This window comes from Globicephala melas, chromosome 11 (assembly GCF_963455315.2).
Source record: "Globicephala melas chromosome 11, mGloMel1.2, whole genome shotgun sequence".
In the NCBI taxonomy this organism is placed as follows: Eukaryota; Metazoa; Chordata; class Mammalia; order Artiodactyla; family Delphinidae; genus Globicephala; species Globicephala melas.
The window spans coordinates 94,930,991-94,954,116 of NC_083324.2; the positions used below are offsets into that span (position 1 = coordinate 94,930,991).

The 23,126-nt window shown below is 42.7% G+C and overlaps 1 protein-coding gene across 4 annotated transcripts in view; it reads right to left on the minus strand.

The window, feature by feature from the left end:
- Positions 1 to 305: 305 nt before the first annotated feature.
- GCNT2 (glucosaminyl (N-acetyl) transferase 2 (I blood group)) overlaps positions 306 to 23,126 on the minus strand; it is a 90,093-nt gene continuing 67,272 nt past the window's right edge. For all 4 annotated transcript variants that reach the window (XM_030881448.3, XM_030881449.2, XM_030881450.2 and 1 more), the window contains exons 2-3: positions 8,513 to 8,605; positions 306 to 2,614 (exon numbers count right to left, since the gene is read on the minus strand). In XM_030881448.3, coding sequence (XP_030737308.1) covers positions 2,424 to 2,614; positions 8,513 to 8,605 — 284 coding nt within the window. In that variant the 3' untranslated portion in view covers positions 306 to 2,423. The remainder of the gene's footprint in view (positions 2,615 to 8,512; positions 8,606 to 23,126) is intronic.

Here is a 23,126-nt window from a genome sequence, read left to right on the forward strand (position 1 = left end):
TTTTTAAAAAGTAAATAAAGGAGGCAAGAGTAGAAGGCTAACTTCTTCCTTCCTCAGATTTTAAAATGGTTGTACCCAATTTAAATGAAACTGATCTTCCATTATATTCTCTTCTCTATCATTCCCAATTATTCTCCCCAACACTCCACAGAGGAAAAGCTTAATTATTTTTCAGTGGATGGGCATTTTTAGACAAGTATGTGCGTATGTATGAATGTATTTATTTGTATTTTTTAGAAAATGTTAGGAGAATTATCTTCAAATGCCAATCAAATAAAAATGCACAATAGCCCCAAAGGTGGAAAACAATATATTAATTTATTTCCAAGAAAACAACACGGAACATCATCGAAAACAAAGTTTTCAGGGCACCTGCAAGGGCTAGCAGAAATCCACTAGTCCAAACACTACACTCTTCCAATATTAAAGTACTTTAGACATAGAAGAAATGACCAACAACGGACATGTAAACATCTTCTATTCCAAAAGATTTCTTGTTCTACAAGAGAAAGATCCAGTGTAAAGCAACCCTTCTTCTCAAGTGGTGTCATGTAAATTAGTTGAAAAAAAAGGTATCTTCAGATTCTGCCTTTAGCTCTGGGTGTGTTCCCTACCCCTGGACTCTTCATCAACCAATACAGTTCCATCTTTTTTTTTTTCGGTAGCAGGAAAAAAGGCGGCTTTACTTCAAAGTCACTAGAAGTCATTAAATTCAAAGTCATTAAATGTGATTAACATTCAACAGGCACAATTACAGAAAAAAATACCGTTGCGTGGATTAAATGTATCATTAATTGTAGTTACTGTTGTTCATTAGAATAAATAAATATCAAGGAACTGGATGGAATATAAGAGTAGACTTCACATTTTTCTGATGTGACAGGACGTTTTCTCAATATTAACACTGAGACCATTCTGGGATGCTAAATATGGCTTTACTTCACCTTCTCTAAATGTTCCACCTCAGGAAATGAACAGAGGAGACCAATAAGAGAATCCCGATTCTCAGACAGATCATGAGAGCTTCCCGAGAGCGTTGTGAGATTTGAAGGCCATGAGACATAAAGGAGCAAGCAGAACACCTACAGAACACAATCGGCTGTGGCTTCCGTCTCCTCCTTCCCTTCTCTCTTGGGAATAATCTCTGATTTAGACCTCACTTTGTAATTTCTGATATCCTGGGCCTGGTATCACAGTCTACAACCCCGCACATGAAGGTGTTAAAATACAACCACCCTGTGAGATTCTCTAGAGCAGCCTTTCCAACGTGGACGTTATTGCCAGGACTTTTAGAGTGGAAAAGCTTCTGACTTACTTCTCCTCCTTGTCTCTGCATGTGTCTGGTGTATAATAAACACTCAAGAAATACTTATTGACCAGATGCTGAATGAATGAATTGGATACATGAATGGGACGAAGTGACCAAAAGGCTCACACACATTTGAAAGCTTTTAAAAATCCAGGCACTCCTATGACCCCCAGGCATTGCAAAGCTACCCAGAGCACACTATGGACTCCTTAAAGGCTCACGGGACAGAATTTGGTCTCCACTTTGCAGATAAGATCACTTTGGTCGGGGTGGAGAGTAGTGGCAATAAAGGAAAGTGATTTACTCTGAGATATTCAAGGCTTGAGGCTAAACCCATGCAATAGCACCTCTCTTCTAGAAATTCTTCATGCTTCAAGAACTTTTCCATGTTCTCAATGGAAAACAAGAAAGACGGATCAGAGCACATTCCGACAAATATTCAAGAAACGGATTCCCCCCGGGGGCCTTTTACTGAAGAGGCAGGCAGCGACTGCTGTCTCCAATTCTGTTTCCTGTGAATGGCTTTAAATTCTATCCAGAACTTTAGACACAGGAAACTTGAAAATGCTACTGTTGAAACTCAGGAACAAGATCTAGTTCTCAGTTCTAGGAGCTCAAGTTGTAAAGGAGATTGGTCAGTTACCCAAAAAGCGATTTCTATGCCTACATGCAGGTAAGCAAAGAGCAGGGGATATCCACCAATGTGTGGCTAGAGATCTGTTATAAAAGATTCCTTCTTCAAAGAAACCCAGTTCTTTTTCTCCTAAATAGTATTATCCACAATTCTCCTTTTCATTAGAACATTTATATACGATGAAGATCAGATGCAAATCTGAGGACAGTTATTTATCACTGATCAGAACATTAGCCTGATGCAGAGATGAGCCTCAAGAAACTGGCAGAGTGGCCAAAGCGCCAGCATCACTCTGCACAACCACCCTGACAGCATATTTCACGGTGTCCAGAGAATATTTTAACATGTAATAATGTAGTCAGGTCCTGAAGCCATAACCTTGGCCCTGAGACTGTTCATGTAACCCACGCTAAGTTTTTCTCACAAAGAAAAGCTCTCCTTTCCAGCTGCGATTTTCCTTCAGTCGTGAGTGGCAGTAGATCAAAAATACCAGCTGGGCTGTATTGCAATTTCACTCTGATTTAGGGTTCTTTCTCTAAGCCTCAGCTCTAGGCATTCCACAGTAAGGGGGTACGTAGTGAGCTCAAACTTGTTAGCAAAGAGGCTTGACGAATTAATCAACCACTTTAAGTCTCCGTTTCCATAGATACAAATGCCATGGACGTAGTGGCCTGTAAAAGAAGAGAACAAGAAACAGTGAAAACAGGCTTGTTTTTGAGTCAGGGGTAGTGAGCTTGCAAAATGGTAGGGTTACTGCCTAACTGCTGCGTGGCTAGCACTGTGTCAAGGGCTACAGGATTGTGATGAAACAGCGTTGTGCTGGCCCAGCCCACGAGGACGTTAAACTTTCTACGGGGAGAAAGAGGTACAAACGTGCATTTGAAGAAAATGAGAGTTAAATAATACAAAGAAGTAACACACCAGGCATCACAAGGCCGTTCGTGGACCGTATCATGAACTTTGGATTTCATGGATGAGAAGCTCTGCAAGTGTAGAGATGGGAGAAGTCCTGATGGGCTGTATTGGTCAGGTCTCTTCTCTGAGCTCCAGCCTGGTCTAGCCAAGTGCCTACTTTATCTCTCCTCTTAGGTGAGTAATAAACCTCACCCATAGGTCAGGTCTCAAGTCCTTAATCCTCTCCAAGTCTTCCCCATCACAATCCACAGCAAGTCTATTCTTCAGTGCCCTGGGCACTTCTCCCCCTTTTTTTCACACCCCACATCCAATCTGGTAGCAATCCTGTCAGCTCAACCTTCAAAATACCAATAGAACTGGACTACTTTTCACCACCTCCACTACCTGCATCCTAGTCCAAGCCGCCTCCATCTTCCTGTCTGAATTGTTACAATAACTGGTTTCCAGCGCCTCCATTCTTGCCTGTTAGTACATTCCCAGCACAACAGCCAGAGTGATTGTTTTAAATGTAAGCAGAAGATGTCTCTGCTGCTCAAAACCCTCTAATGGCTTTTCATCTCACTTGCAGTAAAAGCCAAATTCCTACCAATGGCATTCAAGACTCCTCAGACTCTCCTGGACTCACCTCCCACCACTTACTCATTCAGTTATAACCTTTAATAACCCTTCCCAGCTCTGTGCTCTGTGACCACCCAGAGGGGTGGGATAGGGAGGGTGGGAGGGAGGGAGATGCAAGAGGGAAGAGACATGGGAACCTATGTATATGTATAACTGATTCACTTTGTTATACAGCAGAAACTAACACACCATTGTAAAGCAATTATACTCCAATAAAGATGTTTAAAAAAAAAACACAAAAACCCTTCCACATTCACATCAGCCACACTGGCCCCCTTGCTGGTCCCAAGCACCCCGGGCATCCATCCGTGTTTGCGCTTTCTCCCCTGTACCACGTCCTGCTACCAGACAGCCTCAAGGCTCCCTCTGGCGCCAGCCAGGGCTCGGCTTCAAGGTCAAGGTCATCTTCTCATATGAGGCTGTCTCTGACCTCCTTCCCTTCTTTCCTGATTCATTTTCCTTTTGACACTTATTACCAAACGTGTGTGTTTGTTTATTGTCCTTCTCCCCAGACTAGAATATAAGCTCCTGAAGAGCTAGAATTTGAGACCATTGTGTTCACTTCTGTGTCTCCAGCATATGGAACAGTGCCTGGTAAATATTAGGTGTTAAATGAATAGTTGTTGAATAAGAGGATAGAGAAGGATGAGTGGAGAGTTCACAGGTGGGTAGAATTGGGAAGCATCAGGCGGATGGATGGGAAAGCATCAGGTGGGAAAATGCCTCTGGAAAATGTAGAGATGAGAATTTTCTGCTAGAATAGAGTTTGTTGGGGAACAGGTTAAAAACAAGGAAGTTGGTACTCTTTCCAGCATTTCTTTGCATATGGTAGAACTATTATGGTTGACTGACTTAAAATCGATGAAAGTTGGGCCTCTTTTATCCCATAAAGGGGTTGGGCCTTTTTATCCCTTTCTTATGAAAGGGCTGGAGAAGTTGTGTTTTTTTTAAATTTATTTTTGGCTGCGTTGGGCCTTCATTGCTGCACACGGGCTTTCTCTAGTTGTGGCGAGCAGGGGCTACTCTTCATTGTGGTGCGCGGGCTTCTCATTGCGGTGGCTTCTCTTGTGGAGCACGGGTTCTAGGAGCACAGGCTTCAGTAGTTGTTGCACGTGGGCTTCAGTAGTTGTGGCTCGCGGGCTCTAGAGTTCAGGTTCAGTAGTTGAGGTGCACGGGCCTAGGTGCTCCGCAGCATGTGGGATCTTCCTGGACCAGGGCTTGAACCTGTGTCCCCTGCACTGGCAGGTGGATTCTTAACCACTGCGCCACCGGGGAAGTCCCTGAAGAACTTTTTTGAATGGAAGAATCAAATGATGAAATAGATTTTAGCAAGATTAATTTTGCAGAGCTTTGCAGGGTACATTAGGAACCAGTCAAGAGACTACAGTAATTGTGTAAACCAGAGAGCAAATCTGTTCAAAGTTAATGCTTGCCATGAGTGGGAAAAGAAGGCTATTAGAGGCAGAGCACAGAAGGACTGACAGGACTTGGTGATTAACTCAATGTGGCTGGAAGGAAGTTCAGTAGACAGAGAAAATCACTGGAGAAAAAAGCCGGAGTTTAAGGAAGTTAAAGAATAACCGGGTAGTGGGTGGGAAGAACTCGGTACATGGGCAGCACGCCCATGCTTAAGAAATGGCAGTGAACAGGAGAGAAGATTCCAGGCTGGATGAAGTAGAGGGTGCCTAGACAGCTTGCTCTTCAGGATAGAGGCAGTAAGTACACCTTTGCTTAGGAAAAGAAACAGCAGAGAGGGAGACACTGAGAATGCAAGAGAGCAATGGGATAATTTAGGGGGATCCACACACAACTGAGACCAGATGCTGACCTTGGTTGTGAGGACAGGTAACTTTTCCTCTTGAAACAGGAAGCAACAATGAGAGAATGGGTCCAAAATGTTCTAAGATGGCGGAAAGGGATGACATGACAAAGGAATTGATAAGGAGATTTTAATCAAATATCTTCAAAGTTCTTCCTAAAGTTGAATTGATCACCTTTTGAGAATAGAAAGGCTGTTGTTTTTGTTTTTGTTTTTTGTTTTTTTTTTTGCGGTACGCGGGCCTCTCACTGCTGTGGCCTCTCCCATCGCGGAGCACAGGGTCCGGACATGCAGGCTCAGCAGCCATGGCTCACGGGCCTAGCCGCTCCGTGGCATGTGGGATCCTCCCGGACCAGGGCACGAACCCGTGTCCCCTGCATCGGCAGGCGGACTCTCAACCACTGCGCCACCAGGGGAGCCCAGAAAGGCTGTTTTAACATAAGATTGGGAGCTTAAAGGTGGGCAGAAAAGCTCAAAAGGTGTACCCCGGGAAGAGTACCAGGACAATAATGACGTAAATAAAAGAGTAAGTAGGCAGCCAGAGGGTCTAGCTGAAGGTAGACAGTGGGTGAATTTAGGGCAGTTCTGTGACGTTCTTCAACAATGTTCTGCTTCAGGAACCACAAATGGCAAAAAGCAGATGACAGGAATGATTACGTGCAGGAATCAGCCTTGTAGGATCAAACAGCAAGGGAACCTAAAATGTTAGCAAGAACAGCACACAACAGCTGACACAGTACACAGGCTGGACGAGGGGTTCTCAGAAAGAAACTGGGAGGAGGAGCAAAGTCGAACCTCTGGAAATTCCAATTTTAAAAAAGCAAACACATTTAAAACAACAACAACAACAACATATTTCAGATGTGGGGATACAGCAATGAACAAATCGGTCAAAAATCCCAGCCCCGTTGGAGCTTCTGTTCTGTTCTGGGGAGAAAGGCAGTAAAATATATACTATGTAAGTTGGTGAAGGAAACTAGTAGGGTGACAAACAGATAGTAATCAGAGATGGGAGCTCCAGGTTAAAGACCATAGGTCTAGAATGGTACTCTGTGATTTGAAATGCTAAGAGAGTTTGTAAAGTGGGTACACTCACAGGTTTGGAACAAATCCTATTACTCACAGCCAAGCGGAAAAGGTCCAGATTGTATTACTGACTTGCTGGTTTAGCAAAATGTTCTACTTCCTCTGGACTATGTCTTTTTCTTTTCCCTGTATAGTGGTCTGGGGACAAACATTTTTTATGCTATGAACGCTGTAAGGCTTTCAGATGGCATAACAGATACTAAGAGAAGAAAAAAACGAGACATTTGTTTGAGAGGGGCGTGGGCTACCCAAACATCGTACCCTGTGTAGGTTCCTGGCTAGGGGCTATCTTCATGGCCCCTACCTGTCATGTGATCAGTAAAGGTCCCTATAAAAATGCAAACCTGACTTGTCTATACCTTCTCTACTGAGGTAGGTCCTGGATACAGGTGCTGACAAGGAGACTGAAGGTAAAGCTCTGCTTGAGGGGGTTGTGTGTGTGGCTGAAACACAGTGGACAGGAGCTTTGGGGGGGGGGCTAGAGCTGTAATGTAATCACATCACATGGGTCCTTGCCGTGGATGTTGGAGTCCTCAAGTGTCACAGCTGGAGAAGAGGTGGAGAAGCAGATCAGAGGATGACCAGATCAGAGGATGGTTCTAAAGGGAAGGTGATAGGGGTTATAGAAGGAAGTGGAGAAGGCAACCTATCCCAAATATTGGGACCCTGCCTGATGGATATGGTCCACTTTCTAAGGAGATCAAAGAGCAAAGTACCCTCCTCTCCATCCCCCTCCCCCCACTAGGAGGGCAGGCCACGATGAGAATGCAGGCAGGTGGCAATGAGCTGTCCTCTGGGGAACATGTGGGCTGATTGAGGTAAAGATGTGACTATGCTTAAGAATAGAGTGTGCAGTGACACGAGGATGCTGTCATCCATAATGCAAGGGGACCCCCGAGAGACAGACACCGGAAAGAGGGTGAGTGTAATGGAGAGATGTAGAGAAGCAGCACTTTGGATGTTCTCATCTGAAATGTTAGGTGTAGATAAGATGGGCTGAGGATAGAGCCGTAGACTGAGTGGAAGAGGAGAGGAGGCCAAACTTCGTTACCACAGGGAGAACGGGGCAAACCTTCCTATTCACTCACTTATCCGTTCGCTCAATCACTTATTCACTGTATATATATTTATTGCCTGTTCTTATGGGCTGAATTGTATTTCCCCCAGATTCATATGTTGAAGTCCTAACCTTCCAGCACCTCAGACTGTAACTGTGTTAGATGTAGGGCCTTTAAAGAAGTAATTAAGTTAAAATGAGGTCATGTGAATGAGCCCTAATCCAATATGACTGGTGTCCTTATAAGAAGAGATTAGGACACAGACACACACAGAGGGTAGGTCATGTGAGCACACAGGGAGAAGACGGCCATCTACAAGTCAAAGAGAGAGGCCTCAGAAGAAACCAAACCTGCTGACACATTGATCTCGGACTTCCAGCCTCCAGGACCGTGAGGAAACAAATTTCTGTGGTTTAAAACAGAAAGTCAAGTCTATGGTACTTTGTTATGTTAGTCCTAGTCAACAAATACACATGCCCACCATGTACCAGGCAAGAGTTCGAATATACACCAGGACTGATGAAAAGCCTTCTTTACAAGGTTCTGTAGCAATGAAAACTCCTTGTTTTCTAGTTCTTATCCACTTGGAGGGGAAACCTCTCTTGTTGCTGTCACCTGCCATCATGCCAGAGCTGCAGCAAACACCTCCAAGCCACCTGGAAACCTGTCCGTAGGGGGAGCAGAGGCGGACATGAGGGATGGGAGTCAGTGGTAAGAACATGACGTCACTTCTCATCCTGACCACTGTCTCCTCGTAACCGCTGCATGCCCAAAGGAGCAGAAAGAGGAATGAATAATAAGGAAAAGGCAGAAACTTGCAAGAAGAAAGCACCGTTACAATTTGAACCCACCTCTACATCTCCCTAGGAAATTATAAGCTGGAGAATGTCTTTACGACACTTAGATTTACTTTTCAAGGACTGTGTCTTGAAGCCTCTTGCTACTCTGTTTAATAATTCACAGATTGGTCTAAATGAACCAGCAGGGCTCTCTGTGAGAACCCCTGTATTCCACAACCTTCATGCCAATACCAACAAGCAGTGTGGCCTCACAGTTTCAAATTAATGCCTCACCGTGGCAGCCTCCGTGTTTATCTTCCATGTCAAACCACTTTACAGCTCTGAGGTTCCCGGCCCACGATGCGTTTGGCATGGAGCCAGGAACACCTGCAATGTTGATAAAGAAGAAAAGCAGAAATGAGAACCAAGAAAGAGAGGTGTCAATTTCATCAGTTAAGCTTCCAAGTCATGTTTATTTTCTCCCAGTATATTATCTTTCATTTCAGATTTTTCATCATTGGTACAAAACCCCACAGGCTTATGGTGCGAATAGTTGGTAGTTATGGATCTAGACTTGCCACCAGTAAAAACAATCCATTGGTTTTTTTCATAATTTGTGCCCAAGCCTGCAAGAAATGCCATTGCATGAAAACATAATACAGATGAAGAAGCTGGAGATTTTTGGTCTCAATGCCTTTTAATTAAATTTACTTTTTAAGGGACTTCCCTGGTGGTTCAGTGGTTAAGAATCCACCTGCCAATGCAGGAGACATGGGTTTGAGACCTGGCCTGGGAAGATCCCACATTCCACAGAGCAACTAAGCTCGTGCGCCACAACTACTGAGCCCCCATGCCACAACTACTGAAGCCTGTGCACCTAGAACCCGTGCTCCACAGGAGAAGCCACCACAATGAGAAGCCCGCGCACAGCAACGAAAAGTAGCCCCTGCTTGCCACAACTAGAGAAAGCCCGCGTGCAGCAAAGAAGACCCAATGCAGCCAAAAAATAAATAATAATAATATTATTTAAAAAAAATAAATTTACTTTAAAAAAAATAAATTTACTTTAAAAATTTTTATTGGAATAGGGTTGATTTACAATGTTGTGTTAGTTTCAAGTGTACAGCAAAGTGAATCAGATATGTATTTCCATTCTTTTTCAGATTCTTTTCCCATATAGGTTATTACAAAATATTGAGTAGAATTCCCTGTGATATACAGTAGCTCCTTATTAGTTATCTATTTAATATATAGTAGTGTGTGTATGTTAATCCCAGTCTCCTAATTTATCACTTCCCCCCATGTTTCCCCTTTGGTAACCATAAGTTTAATTTTGAGATCTGTGAGTCTGTTTCTGTTTTGTAAATAAGTTCATTTGTATCATTTTTAAAATTAGATTCCACATATAAGTGATATCATATGATATTTGTATTTCTCTGTCTGACTTACTTCACTTAGTATGATAATCTCTAACTCCACTCATGTTGCTGGAAATGGCATTATTTCATTCTTTTTTATGGCTAAGTAATATTCCATTGTATATATGTACCAAGCAAGTCTTCTTTCTCCATTCCTCTGTCAATGAACATTTAGGTTGCTTCCATGTCTCAGCTATTGTAAATAGTGCTATTATCAAAAAATTTTAGGACTTCCCAGATAACATTTATCTTAAAGTGAAAGCTCAGAAAACAGGTCACTCGATGTCTTTAGTGCTAATAAGTGAGAGAGATTCCAGGGTCGCTCCTATATGAAGTTTGCAATATTAGACATATGGAACTCAAGCAATCTTTTAACACAATATCTTTTTTATATGCTGAAGTTCTTGTTGAGCATTTGGTGTTGCCAACCACTGTGCTGGGCAGTAAGGGATAGTGTAAGTGACAAGACACAATTCCTGATCATCCAGTAAAGATGATGAGCCCCCAAGCAATGGTTTTTTTTTTTTGGCTGTGTTGGGCCTTCGTTGCTGTGCACGGGCTTTCTCTAGTTGCAGCGAGCAGGGGCTACTCTTCACTGCAGTGTGCAGGCTTCTCATTGCAGTGCCTTCTCTTGTTGCGGAACACAGGCTCTAGGCACGCGGGCTCAGCAGCTGCAGCACGTGGGCTCAGTAGCTGTGGCTCGCGGGCTCTAGAGCACAGGCTCAGTAGTTGTGGCGCACAGGCTTAGTTGCTGTGCGGCATGTGGGATCTTCCCGGACCAGGGCGCGAACCCGTGTCCCCTGCATTGCCAGGTGGATTCTCAACCACTGCGCCACCAGGGAAGCCCAAGCAATGGGTTTTGAGCTTTGAGTTTTTCCTAGACTGGTGTACACTGATCTACCCATCTTCTCTATTTCTTTCAGTTGTTCTTTTGACCAAAAGTTGCTGACCAATACTTGCTGATGCATTACCAATTAATATTTAACTCACCTTTGAACTGTAAAAAGCCTTTAAAAGGGAGAGGAGGGCATTAGGCTGCCATTCTGCTAAACCAGAGCTTTTCCATGTTGGCACTATTAACAACGTAAGCTGGACAACTCCTTGTTGTAGAATTTTGCATTGTGTGATGTTTAGCAGCATCTCTGGACTCCACCCACCTGATGCCAGTAATACATATCCCCCCAGTTGTGACAATCAAAAATATCTTCAGATATTGCCGAATGTCCCCTGGTGATGCAAAATTTCCCTATTTGAGGAACACTGTGCTATCTCCAATAACCTCCATCTCAATAAATTTTGGATGGGTCACAGAGATTGAAGGGTCCATTTAATCACATACAGTAGGACTTCCCTGGTGGCGCAGTGGTTAAGGATCCGCCTGCCAGTGCAGGGGACACAGGTTCAAGCCCTGGTCCAGGAAGATGCCACATGCCACAGAGCAACTAAGCCCGTGTGCCACAACTACTGAGCCTGCGCTCTGGAGCCCACGAGCCACAACTACTGAACTGTAGCCCGTGCACCTAGAGCTCATGCTCTGCAACAAGAGAAGCCACCGCAGTGAGAAGCCCGCACACTGCAACGAAGAGAAGCCCCAGCTCGCTGCAACTAGAGAAAAGCCCAGGCACAGCAATGAAGACTGAACGCAGCCAAAAAAAAAAAAAAATTTGTTAAGAACAAAGGTATGGATACCAAGGGGGAAAGGGGTGGCTTGGGAGGAATTGGGAGACTGGGATTGACACACATACATTGTTGTTATTATGTATAAAATGGACAACTGATGGGAACATGCTGTATAGCACAGGGAACTCACCTAGTGCACTGTGGTAACCTAAATGGAAGGGAAGTCCAGAAGGGAGGGGATATCTGTATGCGTATGGCTGATACATTCTGTTGTGCAGTGGAGGCTGACACAACATGGTAAAGCAACCATACTCCAATAAAACTTAGTTACAAATGTTTTTTTCCTCTTTAAAAACACTCATGAAAATGTGCATTTTCAGACAGAAAAAAAGCCCTGTTCTTTTGCCCTCATGTCACATAATAATATACGAGGATTTAAATCAAGTATCGTACTAAGGTCTCCCAGCCCAGCTAAAATTAAATTTTGCACAGCCTTTTCTGAAAATGGTATGAGTCATCACCCCTAAGGGCTCTCTATCAGGCAGGATTCTTTTCTTGCTGCCAAACTTGTAAAGTTTGTTTATAAATGTGGAGTACTCAAGAAAAACACTCTTTATTAAGCAATATTTCTTCCTATTGTTTTAGTTTGCATTTAATACTTTAAAAGTTACTTTACTGCTTGCCTATCCAAAAAGAAGCTTCTTTATTTTGTTCTTAGGACACATTTTTAAAGAATTTAGAATAAAACTCGCCTTGGTTAGGTTAGGGGGTGGGGAGAGGGCAGTTTGGAAAGCAAAGAGATAATCTGGTATATTGACTCATGTCAGCAAGATTAGCTGATGTGATTTTTGTGTCTATTTTGATTAAATAACTATAGCAGAAAAGTATGAATAAAACATTGCCATGACAAAAGGTCCCTTAACCTCTTCTAAAGGATTGCATTTTTAAGAGGACAAAATATTTTTCTTCCTTTTCATTCTCATTAATATTGATCATCACAAACTCTTATTCTGAAACACATTCCATTATTCTAGAGATAAGACCATGACATTTATAATTAATGACTGTTGTCTTTAAAATAAACACATAGGGAGTTCCCCAGTGGTCCAGTGGTTAGGACTCTTGTGCTTCTGCTGCTGAGGGCCCAGGTTCAATCCCTGGTCCGGGAACTAAGATCCCACAAGCTGCATGGCGTGGCCAAGAAAAAAAACAAACAAAAAACCCCCCACGCATAACACCTATTAACCTTCTGCTAATAAAATTACAAACCTCAACTTCCATACTTTCTATTTGATGATAAATCTCAAACATGTTTGTTTAAATACTATTCATGTTGTGCTTTAAAAATAACATTTGTAGGAGCAGAAGTAGGGAGAGGGACAAACACAGACAATGTTGAATTCTACTTTGGTTTTTTGTGTTGTTGCTTTTTGTTTTTTTTGCAAAGAGCCCATGAGGCACAGCCATATCCGGCAGGAATGGGAATAGACCCTTGCTTCTGAAATGTGGTTCTTGGACTGAGAGCTTCAATATCACCTGGAAGTTTGTTAGAAATGTAGCATCTCGGGCCCCGCCCAGACCTCCTGCACCAGAATCAGCATCTTCACAAGGTCCCCAGAAGATTCCTGTGCACAGTCAAGCCTGGGCTACAGTCGACACTGCCAAGGACCCAGCTTCATTTCCTCCTTTCCTGGAAGTCCTCCCCTCAGCCTTCATCAAGCTTCCAGGTAGCTTCTCATCCTCCTATTCTCACTCAAATTCTGCTCTTATGAAGGAAGCTGGTACTTACATCCTAGTGCCCTCTGCTGAGAATACAGCTGACCCTGAACAACACGGGTTTGAACTGCGAGGGTCCATTCACGTGCGGATTCTTTTCAGTAGTATAAGTACTACAGTCTTTTGCAATAGGAGGTTGGTTGAATCCATGGATGCAGAGCCTTGGATTCAGAGTAACCTTGGATACAGGGGAACCTCAGATACAGAGGACACTCAGACACACAGGAAACTTGGGTACAGAGGGCCAGCTATAAGTCATACTCGGATTTTCGGGAGTCTGCCCCCCAACCTCTGCGTTGTCCAAGGGTCAACTGTTTATGCATTTGAACCTCGAGATCACCTCCTTGAAGACAATCAGCCCACCTGTTGCTGGGAAAAGCTGAGCTGAGTGGAGGGCCAGTTGTCATGGTGCCTTTGACTCCACAGCATTTGGCCCAGCATTCGGAGACACTGATCAACCTTAAAGGAATGGTGAGTGTGGCGCGCAAGGGATGTGCCACCGCCTTAGGCTTTGGTGCTGATGGTGAGGACCGCTTAGCTGTGTGTGGACCAGACAGGCCTGGTTACCACCTTGGCTTCCCAGTAGGCCACCATACTTGAAGGTATAATAACGTCCTACTTCTCAGTATTGAAAAATATTTCTTTTACCCTCTTAGCAAGGGCCAACCCATTTCAGTTTGCCCTACAGCAACTGCCTAGGTGGCCACCAATCATTGATTCTCCACATCTGTCCTGCCTTGCACAACTAGTTTAGGGAGAGATCAAACACTCAGCAAGACTCTGGTGACAGCTCTATTCGAATACTTCGTAGGTATCCCTTGCTTATTATTTTGAGCAGATAATGGCAAGCGAAAGATTGAACAGCCTGAATATACAGTGTGACCACTATTCAGTAAGCAGTTCAATCTGTCTTAGGTTAAAACATACATGGAAACCCCAAAGCTACTGATCCCATTACTTGTGCCAACGTCCAGTTGCTCCTTTTACTCCCGTAAAAACATCTACTATGGGGCTTCCCTGGTGGCACAGTGGTTAAGAATCCACCTGTCAACGCAGGGGACACGGGTTCGAGCCCTGGTCTGGGAAGATCCCACATGCCGCGGAGCAACTAAGCACGTGCGCCACAACTACTGAGCCTGCGTGCCACAACTACTGAGCCTGCTCTCTAGACCCCGTGCTCCACAACAAGAGAAGCCACCGCAATGAGAAGCCCGAGCACTGCAACGAAGAGTAGCCCCCGCTCGCCGCAACTAGAGAAAGCTGGCGCGCAGCACCAAAGACCCAATGCAGCCAAAAAAAAAAACACAAAACCCTACTGAAATGATCCACTAATGGGATATACTACTATATCCCACGATACATATTATATATATACTATATATTTTTAAAATACTGGACTAGGTGATTGTGTTAGTATTGTTGCTCTTATAATTATGATTGTTTGTCAGAAGGGTAGTTATGGGGTATGTGGGTAGACGTCTACCTCAAACCACAAGTATCCTAGGAAGCATCTATTTTGCCTTATTTTTAGGACGGGGCAAAAAGGACACTAATCGTATCAGAGAAAACATTTTAAACTATAAAATCCAATTCTATCATTTGCTCTTCAGAGACTTATTTAAACAAAAGATTTGAGATAGTGTTTACAGAGTAAGCAGGAATGTTTTCTTAGGGCTTCGCCTTTATTGGACAAATAACTGCATTTGTTGAATAAACGAATGTGTTTCTTTGAAACGCAAGTTTTATTTGTACTGACTTGAGTTTCTCCTTATTGTTCTTAGACAGCGTGGTCCCCATTTGGGGATACATATATGTGGTAACAAATCCCAGCACCTGCTTATTATTTAAGCTCAGATGCATACTTCTTAGCTTGTTAAATAAGCAAGAATTTTGGTTTTAAATGTCAAAAGTCAACGCTGGTGTCAGTGTATTGAAAGAGGTTTTCTCACAACTTCATGGTGGTGCAGGAAATGGGCAAAACTCTGGAAAATCAATTTAGAAAAGGAGGAGAAGCCACTATAATCACCAATTCCCTCTGGCCTTTTAAGCCACTAGTTTCACAGTAAGCTAAGGAAATAACTTTTTCAATGTGAAAATCTGTACATGAAGGTGTTCATTATGGTATTATTTATGCATAAAGACTACCAGCAGAGGCTCTGAAGTCAGATGGTTGACATGTATGGAAAAGCATTTCTTCTACACTCTTAGCAAGGGCCAACCCTTTTCAGTTTGCCCTACAGCAATTGCCTGGGTAGCCAACAGTCATCTGTTCTCCACATCTGTCCTGTCTGGTACAGCTGGCATAGGGAGGAGATAAAACACTCAACAAGACGGGAACACTCAACAAATCCCAGTGTGTGACCTAACAGTTACGGTAATCTCTTTAAGACATCATGTATCAATTCTAATCTTCAAAACCTCACAGGGTGGGAAGGGTAAGCTGGGACGAAGTGAGAGAGTGGCATGGACATATATACACTACCAACTATAAAATAGGTAGCTAGTGGGAAGCAGCCGCACAGCACAGGGAGATCAGCTCCGTGCTTTGTGACCACCTAGAGGGATGGGATAGGGAGGGTGGGAGGGAGACGCAAGAGGGAGGGGATATGGGGATATATGTATGCATATAGCTGATTCACTTTGTTATACAGCAGAAACTCACACACCATTGTAAAGCAATTACACTCTAATAAAGATGTTAAAAGAAACCTCACAGGGTTTTGTTAGTGTTAAATAAGATAATGTATGTGCTGTGTTTAGCATAGTGCCTGGCAGGCTTAACTAAATAAATGGTTGCAAGTATAATCATTCTATTAAAATCACGGGGGGGGGGGATGGAGTAGCTGTGGAAGAGACTACTTTTTTACTATAACCTAAAGCAAGTTTCTCAGCCTCGGTACTACTGGCATTTAGACTGGATAATTGTTTGCCGTGGAGACTGTCCTGTGCACCGTATTGGGTTGTCCAAAAAGTTCGTTCGGGTTTTTCCGTAACATCTTTACCCAACCCAACAGGATGTTTAAGCAGCATCCCTGGCCTTTACCCACGAGAGGCCAGTGGCATCTACAGCTGCCCCCCACCCTGAACCCCCAGCTGTGACAACCAAAAATGTTTCCAGATATTGCCAAATATCCTCTGGGGAGCAAAACTGCCCCTGGTTTGAGGTGATTTTTAGAAATAAAAATGTACATTTGTTTCCGCTTACCAATGGTTCATTAACCACTTAGGATTTTTAACACATGAAACTTACAAAAAGTGATCCTCTTTCGTTTCCTGTGGATGTTTTTTTAGAATTCTGTAGTCCCTGAGATCATGACCTCTCAGTGTTCACCTCTGATAATTGCCAACAAATTAACTATGGTTGTAAAAGGAAAAAATGAAATGAGGAAGAGAAAGGTAGCATTTTACACTGGAAGGGATTTTAGAAATTTTCATGTTTTAATATTTTAATATGGTCCCTTCATTGCCAAGTTGTGCAAACCAGAGCCTAGAACATTTAAGTGAATTGCCCGGGAGTGTGAACATGCTAAATTACTCGTCGATTTTGTTTCAAGATAATTTATTCACTCATTCAAACAGTTTCCTTGAGGGCCTCCTGTGTTCCACAGGAGATGCTGGGGGTAAAGCCACAAATTAGATGCTCTGGGAACTTTCGGCCCAGAGTACCCAGAAGGGTTTATATTTATTGGTATTGATTTACTGATACTGATATTTTGGGCTAGCATATCCAGAAAGGTTTATATGTATTGATATTTTAATTTTTTTACTTTTATTGATGTATAGTTGATTTACAGTGCTATATTAGTTTCAGGTGCATAGCACAGTGATTCAGTTATATCCTCCACCTTTGTGATGAATCCCAAGACTCACGTTCATCCCTTCCAGCTAGAACTGTTGAAATTTTGTGCAGTACGGGAGCCCCCAGCCTATTCCAATCTATATCGGCAGCTCTGCAAGTCTTACCTGGCATTAAAAAACAAAAAAACAATTATAAAGCTATTTAAAAGGAATTTTGGGGCTTCCCTGGTGGCGCAGTGGTTGTGAGTCCGCCTGCCGACGCAGGGGACGCGGGTTCGTGTCCCAGTTGGGGAAGATCCCACATGCCGCAGAGCGGCTGGGCCCGTGAGCCATGGCCGCTGAGCCTGCGTGTCCGGAGCCTGTGCTCCGCAACGGGAGAGGCCACAACAGTGAGAGCCCCGCGTACCGCAAAAAAAAAAAAATTTTTTTTTTTAACTTCGATCAATAGTGGTGAAGCACAGAAATCCAATTCTTGTGCCCCCATCCAGAATGAATCAGAAACTCTGGGGATAGGACACAGCAGATTTTATTTCTAGAAGACCTTCATTTTAACAAGGCTTTAGAAAAGCCTCCATCAAAAGGTAGATGGGTAGGGACTTCCCTGGTGGCACAGTGGTTAAGAATCTGCCTGCCAATGCAGGGGACACCAGGGTTCGAGCCCTGGTCCAGGAAGATCCCACATGCCGGGGAGCAACTAAACCGGTGCACCACAACTACTGAGCCTGCACTCTAGAGCCCGTGAGCCACAACTACTGAGCTCACGTGCCACAACTACTGAAGCCCATGGGCCTAGAGCCTATGCTCCACAGCAAGAGAAGCCACCACAATGAGAAGCCTGCACACCACAACGAAGAGTAGCCCCTGCTTGCTGCAACCAGAGAAAGTCGGTGCACAGCAATGAAGACCCAACGCAGCCAAAAATAAAAATAAAATTTAAAAGAAAGAAAACCAAAAAAGTAGATAAAAAAGTGGATGGGTAGGGACTTCTCCAGTGGTCCAGTGGTTAAGACTCCGTGCTCCCAATGCAGGGGGCCCGGGTTTGATCCCTGGTCAGGGAACTAGATCCTGCATGCTGCAACTAAGACCCGGCGCAGCCAAATAAATAAATATTAAAAAAAAAAAAAAGTAGATGGGTAGAATTTGAGACGGATCTTGAATGACGGGGAGAGTGTGATGAGCTCAAAGTATTGCCTAGGAAGCAACCCCACAGTCATTGTTTGGAGGTAAAAATGGCTTGAGGATCTGAGAAGAGCACAGAACTCCACCCCTCCCGTGGCTGGCCTACAATCATATTAACAGAGAATGAAAAGTATTTTTAAAAAATCAAACTTTAAGAACAATTTCTCTTCTACAAAGTATTGCTTCCAGGGGCGCAGAGCAAGTTCCTGAACTCTAGCTCTCTGAGAATAAACTTGGATAAATGATTTGTCTTTCAGCATCTTCTCTCTGTACTTTGTTTTGAAGAGTTTGGTCTGTGTGGGTACACGTTGTACTTTTTAATATGCCAAAGCGAAATAAGTCTCCTTTCATCTGATTTGCTTGTCTTTAGTGCAAAATTATGCGAATTCAATGTAGAAAAGAAAGAAATACTGAAATGAAGAGCAACTGGGTTCATTTATATGCACTATTCTGTGTCATTATTTCTCTAGTACTGTTCAAGGAGCCCTGATCATTCTTTTTTTCTTTGTAACCTTCCTCAAGTTATTCTGTTTTCTTGAGACTGTGAAGTTTTGTGAGTCAAGTATGAGACAATAGCAAATTCATGATGATGATGTCTCATGAAAGTTTGAGATTGAGTGGCCACATTTAAAGGAGTGGGCCTTTTATTTCAAGGTTCATGAAAGCACCTGGAAGAAAAAACTCACATGGTAGCGTCTGCCCACTGTTGGTTGGCAAACCATTCACTCCGAGGTGGTAAGAGTATCTGATGGGGGAGCTGCGTCAGGCAGGGCTGACTTCTGGCATGAACAGGAGGGAAGTACTCTCCTGTTAGACTTTTATCAGACATTCCAGAAATACCATAATGTCTTTGATAGATCTATCCTCAGACAAGCAGCCAGATAACTAGCAAATACTCTGGACATGGTTGAGCAAAAGGGGAAGGAAAGGAGGAAGAAGAGGAAGAAAGAATTTGAAGTCATGTTTTCAAACTTCAGAATATATCAAAGCTTTCTGGAGTGCTTAAAATAAAAACTGTTGGGTTCTAGTCTCAGAGTTTCTTTTCTCTTTGTTTCTAAATTGAGGTACAATCGCCATATAACATTATATTAGTTTCAGGTGTACAATACAATGATTTGATACTTGGATGTATTGCAAAATGATCACCACCGTAAGTCCAGTTAGCAACAAACTCGTTTTCAGTTGAGTCCCAACTGTTTTCCAATCTACCGGCCGTTCTTCAAGCCTCACCTGGCTTTTCATGGTAACATTTTCCTTTGCGGGCGCTGCCCTAGTTCAGCTGCTTGACATCGTCGCTCACCAAGACTATTTCAATTGCCTACAAACCAGCCTCTCTGCCTCCAGTCTGCCCGATTTGTTGGCAATACCAGCAAATGGCTTTTTCTATAATTAGCGTTGACCCTATTGCCTTCCTATTTGGGGGATGCGGGATCACTTTGAACCGTTTGCCCTGTGTCTGCTTCTTCAAGCCACTTTGAGATGCCTATCCACCACTCACTCACCCTCCTTCAAACGAAAGCAAATTCAGACTTACCATCCCAAACCCCTTCTGCTGGTGTCCATTCCACCTCTTCCTAGAATTCTGACTCCCCAACTCCACTTCTCATTTTACATTGCTGCTTCTGCTTCCCGGGACCCAGTTTAAAGTTATCTCTTCCCTCAAAAACTTGTGTATAAACTGTCACTTTCTTCTTTTGCTTCAGACTGTCACTAACCAATTCCCCAGCTAGCCCCTCAGAACCATGAACCTGGCTGGGTCCAGCAGTTCACTGCTCTAGGTCACATTCACGCCAGGGAGATACCAAAATGCTGACCATGGCACAAAAGGATTTTTGCAAATATGTCCCCAGACTACACATGGCAGATGGGCAGAAACCACATCTGATTGGTAGGCCTGTTTGGTTTGACCCCCCTAGAAGGGGGGTAGAAGAGTGGAAAAAAAAGAAAAAGATTTCCCATGAAAGTCTGGACTGTCAGAGTCCCTTGCCCACAATTCACTACAACTTTATCCAGCCTGGAGCTCTCGTGCTGCCCTGCTGCCCACCGTGTTTCACTGGCTCACACTGTCTGCCTGGCCCTGTCAACGTGTAGTCTGAAACACTGGGTTTCCACACCTCACCTCTCAATACTGCCCACGTCATCCTTCATCACTATCCACACACCCAGCTGTCCTGCCATCCTTTTGCGAATTCCCGAATCGGTCTTCCATTTTCACGTAGTTCTTTATACCCTGACTTACGCAAATATCTAAGAAAACAAACTCAAAGTAAGTCATGGGGCTGTAATGCACCGCATGGTGACTGTAGTTATTACTACTGTACTGCATATCTGGAAGTTGCTAGGAGAGAATCTTAAAAGTTCTCATCATAAGGAAAGAAAAATGTGTAACTATGGTGGTGGTGACAGATATTAACTAGTCTTATTGTGATCATTTCACAGTATGTACAAATATCTTATTGTGTTGTACACCTGAAACTAACGTTGTATGTCAATTATGTCTCAGTTTTTAAAACAAAGAAAAAAGAAAACAAGCTCATACTTGTTAGAAACTAAAGTTAGTAAAGTGTAAATCCTAAAATAGCCTCTTCTCCTAAAAAAATAATTTTTTAATAGACTTTTTTTTTTTTAGAGGAGCTTTACGTTCACAGCAAAACTGAGTGGAAGGTACATAGATTTCCTATATATTCCCCGACCCTCTCCTCATTTTATATGTAGCACACTGGCAAAGATTTAGAAAATGTTAATACCCAGTGGTGGAGAGGGTGTAGGGAAATAGGGGTTTCAGAACTGCCAGGGGGAGTACAAACTGGACCAATTTTTGGAAAAGCAGTATGACACTTTGTACCAAAATGCTTAAAAAACGTGCATACCCTTTGACAATTGAAGGTACTGAAATTTGTCTTAAGGAAGTTCTTTGTAAATTCTTATTTGTGAAGCAATGTAATATAGTAATTAAAAGGAGAGACTCTGAAACTATATCGCCTGGGTTCAAGTGCCTGCTTGGCCAATTAGTAACTGTGGGACCACTGACAGGTTACCTAACTTCTCTGTTCCTGGGTTTCCCTAACTGTAAACAAGGATCAAAACAGTCCCTATACCTCATGAAGTTGTCGCGAAGTGTGTAATATACCATGGTTGAGAATCCCTGCTTTTCAAAGACTATTTCATTGAGCATCCCTTTATAGGGATAATACTTTTCAGCTTCTAAAACACCAAACATTATGCCTTGGTAAGGAGAGATTTTATTTTTCACCCAATAAAGCAACTTTATTTGTAAGTTTTGAAGATTTCAAAAATACAGAAAAGTTCAGAGAAGAGACCAATTTTTTTTTTCCCATTCCCCCAAATTAGATAGTGTTAAGCATCCCAGTGCATTCACCTTATGAATCTTTACCTTTTTTTCCTTAAAAATATTATTCTATAATTTGTGAAAAATCGAACACTTTATTCGAATGGATTCAAATGACTCATAAAAGTACAAAGAACAAAAATGAAAGTTTAAAAAAAAAACCCAAAACACTACAAAATCTTACGTTTACAAGTAACCATCATTAAGAAAACATCATTTCATAAAGCATTTTTTGTACAGATAACTTCCATGTCACCTTAAGACTATGACATAGCTGTTAACTAGTTGACTAAACTATACCAAATATAGATTGCAAATAACCTTTTACAACTGGCCTTTACCATTAAGATGTATGGGTTGAGTTTCCTTAAATGAGTTTGGGCACACCTTATGTACATGTTTACCACTTTTATAGGTTTATCAGTCCAAAAACCTGTTTCCTTAGGACCTAAGCTTTTGTTATCTGCATCATGTGAACATCAAGTAATAAGTTTTCTCTGTGATCTATTTGTTCAGATGTGTTTGTTCATAGCTTGAATTAGGTATATGCATTTCAAGCGGCATTTCCTAGATTTTATGTGACTGTTTCAAATAAAAGTATCTACGGTATTGATTGTCTTTCTCACTACATTACGCAAAGCAATTTCATGGCCAGTTCGTTCCTTATAGGAATCAATAGAACACAGCATGCCCTGTACTGCTGTGTTTCCCGCGTGGGCAAAAGGTCCTTAATGAATCCATTAGACAAATTTTCATCTTGCCCTGCATGCAGTGCCTTCCCTTCCTCACCTTCAAAACAAGGTGCCAGGTTACACCCAGTTGGATGTAAATCAAGAATTCACTCCCAAGTTATAAAACATTCCTTCCAATTCCATGTTAAAGCAGCCAAATAAAAATCACCATTGCTTAGGACTCTTGTCTAATTTTAACCCCTGTTGACAACCCAAGACAGGTCCAAAGGATCTGAAGGTCAGTGGTAAATTCCACTTGCTGCTGCATGCACTGGGGTATATATATATAGGTTGCTAATTCTGGGAACTAAGTGCCTATCTATAACAAGCCTAATCTTTTATACAGAGCAGCAGAAGCACTTCTGTTTATACTCTTCTGCAAATGTGAGAAACATCTTTTAGAAAAAAAAACTTTAAAAAGAGAAGAAACATGGGAGCAAGTGTCCTAGGATGTGCCTGATGTATGTGGGTCTCCTACCCCACCCCTACCCCTCACCCCCGACCCCATGGAGTTTCCAGCAGTTTTTAGAAACACAGGAAGTCACACTATAGCCCAAGCATTTCTTCTCGAAGCATCTATTTAACCTGAACATTGGGATGAAAAGCACTAGGCTACAGTTAGAAGCCCTAGGATGACACAAAAGCAGCAGACCTGGTTGAGAGGGTCAAGATGATTGTTACTTCTGGAAGGGAGCAGAGGGGGGTTCCTGGAGTACTTGTAGTAACGTGGGGTTTTGTTCTGGTTACTCAGGGGAGGATCCGTTTGAAAATTCAGTGATTTCGATTCTGATATGTGCGGTTTTCTGTATGTATGATATTGTATTTCAGTGAAACGTTTAAGAAAGTTATAGAGTAGGTGGGAATGTGATATTTACATAAATTTGTAAAACAAAACATGAGACTTCAAAGAAATGTTGGCCCCTTCAGTTCCTTGCCCCTTCTCCAATTAACTTCAGGAGGTTCCCATTATTTATTCTGAATCACAGATACTGTCAAATCAAAGGTAACAAAAGCATACCAAATTCAAGCTTCATAAT